The 4,229-nt window shown below is 26.3% G+C and overlaps 1 protein-coding gene across 1 annotated transcript; it reads left to right on the top strand.

Moving 5' to 3' along the window:
- Window positions 1–1,257: 1,257 nt before the first annotated feature.
- Window positions 1,258–4,229, top strand: LOC124428364 (cytochrome P450 4C1-like). The gene is made up of 12 exons (XM_046972308.1): window positions 1,258–1,437; window positions 1,509–1,615; window positions 1,697–1,787; window positions 2,099–2,281; window positions 2,370–2,439; window positions 2,514–2,640; window positions 2,745–2,820; window positions 2,899–3,005; window positions 3,117–3,185; window positions 3,290–3,464; window positions 3,585–3,761; window positions 4,066–4,229. The coding sequence occupies exons 1-12, from the start codon at window positions 1,353–1,355 to the stop codon at window positions 4,227–4,229; spliced, it is 1,431 nt and encodes a 476-aa protein (XP_046828264.1). The 5' UTR covers window positions 1,258–1,352.

The following is a 4,229-nucleotide window of genomic DNA, read 5'->3' as shown; positions in this document are numbered from 1 at the left end:
ATTAAAAGAATAAAGAATCACAAAGTACCGAGTAATGGATTATAGTATAGTATTAAACGTAATTGCTTCATAACAATGATTCAAGTTTTATAAGTATATTCATATTTTTATGAATTTTTCTACATCTTTTATATGTTCCTTTTATTTCATATTTTATATTTTTATCGATGGTAAGGAATTTTATGCGTAGTAATTGATAATATGTAGGCAAAATAAATACGTACTAACTACATAAATCAAATATCATCCACTAATCCCTCATAATTTGAAATGACTTGATATAATTAATAATTAATTGATAAGTCTATTCAATATCATTTTTATTACTAATTTTCAAATTCTTAAATATACTCCTTTAAATTAAAATTATTATATAAATTTGTACCAACTGAAAAATGTGTCCTTTATAGGTTTCCTTCTCCAGACCGAACGTAAATTTAATCGATGGGAGAATGTAACAAATGATACAATCCCGCGTTACGTGAATTATTGTTTTTTTTTCATGTTATATTAAAAATCATTAGATTTGTCATTATCTCTCATGTTAAAGTCATCTATAATTTCTATGTTCCTTTTCCAATATTTTCATTCATATTCATTCGCTTTTTTACGCTTTTAACATGATCGATAACATAGGCGATTTATTATAATTATAGGCAATTTATTATAATTATAGCTAATTAAGGTCACCTTGATATTTATTCAATAAACAGAATGCAACGCCTTTTTATTTCATTTAATCGAATTATTATTATATACATATACATACATGTATTTGAATACATATATATATATATATATATATATATATATATATATATATATACATATACATTTACATAACATATACAAAAAGCGAATAAACATCGTATTTATAAGATATTCATCATACCAATAAAAAATTAATTTATAACCGGTTTATAAAGCAATGTTCAGTTATCGCATTTCTTCTATTAATAAGAAGTGGGGACAGAATCAAATTTTGGTGACATCTCCGATCTTTCTAGATTGTTCTTATCCAATCAAAAGTGAAATGCCAGATGTAAGCGGTAATCACGTGAGCAAAGTCAGATTTATGTTTTCTTTAAATATTCCTCGCTTTTCTATTCCATCCTCAGTTTCTGTAAGGACGGAAGTGTAGTAAAAGTCGTTGCGTGGTGCTATCAAATTATCTGTAAATCTCAACAATTATTATTAGGGATATAAGATTATTTTCATTATATCTAAGTTGTTTATATATATTCCTATTGATACAATTCATCATGTATTTCACCGTAATATTAATTATTATTCTAACAATTTTATTTGGATTATACTATGGAATAGTAGAATACTTTTGAAATAAATTACATATGTTTAATATTATCAACGGCATTCTTGGACCAAAAGCATTTCCTATAATAGGAAATGCTCATCTGTTTATTGGCGACACAACAGGTAAATTTATATCATAAATTATTTTATATTTAAGTATTTCATACAATAATTATTTATAATCTATATTCTAGCTATATTTAAACAAATAATAAATCTTGGTAAGAATTATCAATTAATGTGGCGTGTATGGATAGGCGCGAAATTACTTGTAATAGTGGAAAATCCTGAATATATCAAGGTAAGATTTATTAACGTTATTTTAATAATTTTTAATAAATTCATAATCTTTTCATTTTGTATTTTTATTTTTTTTCGGAAGACTGTACTCAATAGTCCAAATATTACTGATAAGAGCGAGGAATATGAAAAATTGAAACCTGTTGTGAGCAATGGATTGTTAACTGCTCCAGGTGAAGTATATATCTTCCACATTGTTTACTAGTACAAAAATAATTATATTAAGTATGTACTATCTAATATATTCTTTTTTGTAACATTTAATCTTATGAAATTGAATAGAAAAAAATTTTTTCTCCTTTACTTACACATACATATGAATATATGCACAAGATCTTTTTTCTTTTACTCTTTTATTATAAACATGTATGTATAGACCAACAAATTAAATAAAATATGTAAATTAAAGTAATATGTAAATTATGTAAAATAAGTGAAATATGTAAATTAAACACTAATTGTTTTCCTTTTGATTTGATTTTAGCATCAGTATGGGATTCACATCGAAAAGTTTTAAATAAAATGTTCCTTTTGAAAAATATAAAGTCACATATAGATGTATTTATTAATCATTCTATCGCATTAATGGAAAAATTGGAAACTTTTGTTGGAGGAGAATTAGACATTTTTGATTATGTCTTTCGCCGTACTTTGGATATAATATATGGTATTTTAATTTAGAAATTTTAATGTTTATAACATTTATGTACATTAATTTGAATGTACTATAATATTGCTAAACTTTATATTGGAAGATGTCACGCTGGATACGCAACTAAATTCGCTGACAAATCCGGATTGTAAATTAGCTGAATCAATAAAATGGTAGTAATAATGATACTTTTATTTTGGTAATATATTATGTATAACAGAATATCTAACATTTTCATAACTTTCAGTTTGATGGATATATCAATAGAAAGAATCGTTAAATTATGGTTACATCCGAACATAATTTTTTATAACACTGCTAGTGGAAAGAAATTTCAGGCGTCCTTGGCTTACCTGGATAACGTAACAAACAAGGTATCATTAAAGCAAATAATTTTTAAATTGCATTACTTATTTTCAAAATTAATACATTTTAATATAATATTTTCTATACATATCGTTATTTTTTGTTCCTAAAGATAATCAAAGAAAAAATGGAATCTATGTTAAGAAGTAAAATTAATCGGCAATTGACGGCGGAAAAGTTAGGTATAAGTAAGCAATATACCTTTAATAAAATTTAATTTTCAATCATGTCATTTTTTAATGATAGATTCTTGTTCATCTTTCAAGGACAAAAACAGAAGACACTTTTCGATTTTTTATTCGAGTTATCAAACGAAAGAGAAGTATATACGGAGAATGATATTCGCGATGAAATGAATACAATAATTATAGCTGTAAGTCGTATTTATTATTTTTTATTGCAATAACATTTTTTTTATTAATTAAGGACAGTTAATAATTTTATTAATTAAGGACAATTAAGGAAAACTGTATATTACTTTCAGGGAAGCGAAACTTCAGCCACAACCATTAGCTTTGTCCTCTTAATGCTTGCAACATTCCGGGAAATTCAAGTACGTATATATAACATTTTCTTAATAATTTGTCATTACGTATCCGACGTAAATTATATTCATATTAATTTCTTATCATGTCTTCCAAATCTTCGATCACAAAGGACGAAGTATATGAGGAAGTTAATCGAATTTACTGCTCGGACGATCCAAAATATGTTCCAATGACATATAATGATATTAAAAGTATGAAACTTTTGGAACGTGTGATAAAGGAAACATTACGTCTATTTCCTGTAGGTCCTGCCTTCGGCCGGAAAGTAACGCATGATATAAAAGGTAGCTCTGCATGCAACATAATTTTAGACACATCTTCTCATTGTTTTTCGTTTTATATTTCATTATTAATAATATGAACGTATTATACAGTACTAATATTTATTTATTAATTATATTAAGTTACTAAAAATTGGACTATACCGAAAGGATGTTCAGTATTATTTTTCATCTATAAACTACATAGAAGTGCGAAATATTGGCCACGGCCATTAGTATTTGATCCCGATAGGTTCCTACCGGAAAGGAATTGTTCTACGTATTACTTTCCATTTAGTTACGGTCGAAGAAATTGCATAGGTAATTGCATACTCCTATAGATTATTTGAGAGTATATTCCAGAGAATTCAAAAATAAATTGCATTTACAATTGATTTTATTTTTTTAGGTCAACATTTCGCTATAATAGAGGTGGCAACAGTAATCGCTTTGCTGATAAAAAGATAATAGAATTACAATAGACAAGCCAATAGAAATTGCAAAAATAGATTTAAAGATAAGCCTCACATTAAAACCAGCAAAACCAATAAGATTAAAATTTGAAAGAAGAAATTAATTAAAACATATAATATGCATGCATGAATATATATATATATATATATAGCTGAGCAGGTTCTAGTAAGGGTTATTCGCACTAAATTAGAACGGCACACGTACTTGGTGGTAGAAGAAGAAAAAAAACACCACGGTAGAAGAACTAAGAGAGATCTTAAAGGCAGCATTTCATCCCTCAAGGTCTGTGAATTACTACAAAGGCTTACTCAATAG

The sequence above is a fragment of the Vespa crabro genome, chromosome 12 (genome assembly GCF_910589235.1).
Source record: "Vespa crabro chromosome 12, iyVesCrab1.2, whole genome shotgun sequence".
NCBI classification, from domain to species: Eukaryota; Metazoa; Arthropoda; class Insecta; order Hymenoptera; family Vespidae; genus Vespa; species Vespa crabro.
The sequence above is the reverse complement of the archived record's forward strand: the minus strand, read 5'-3'. Positions and strand labels throughout refer to the sequence as shown.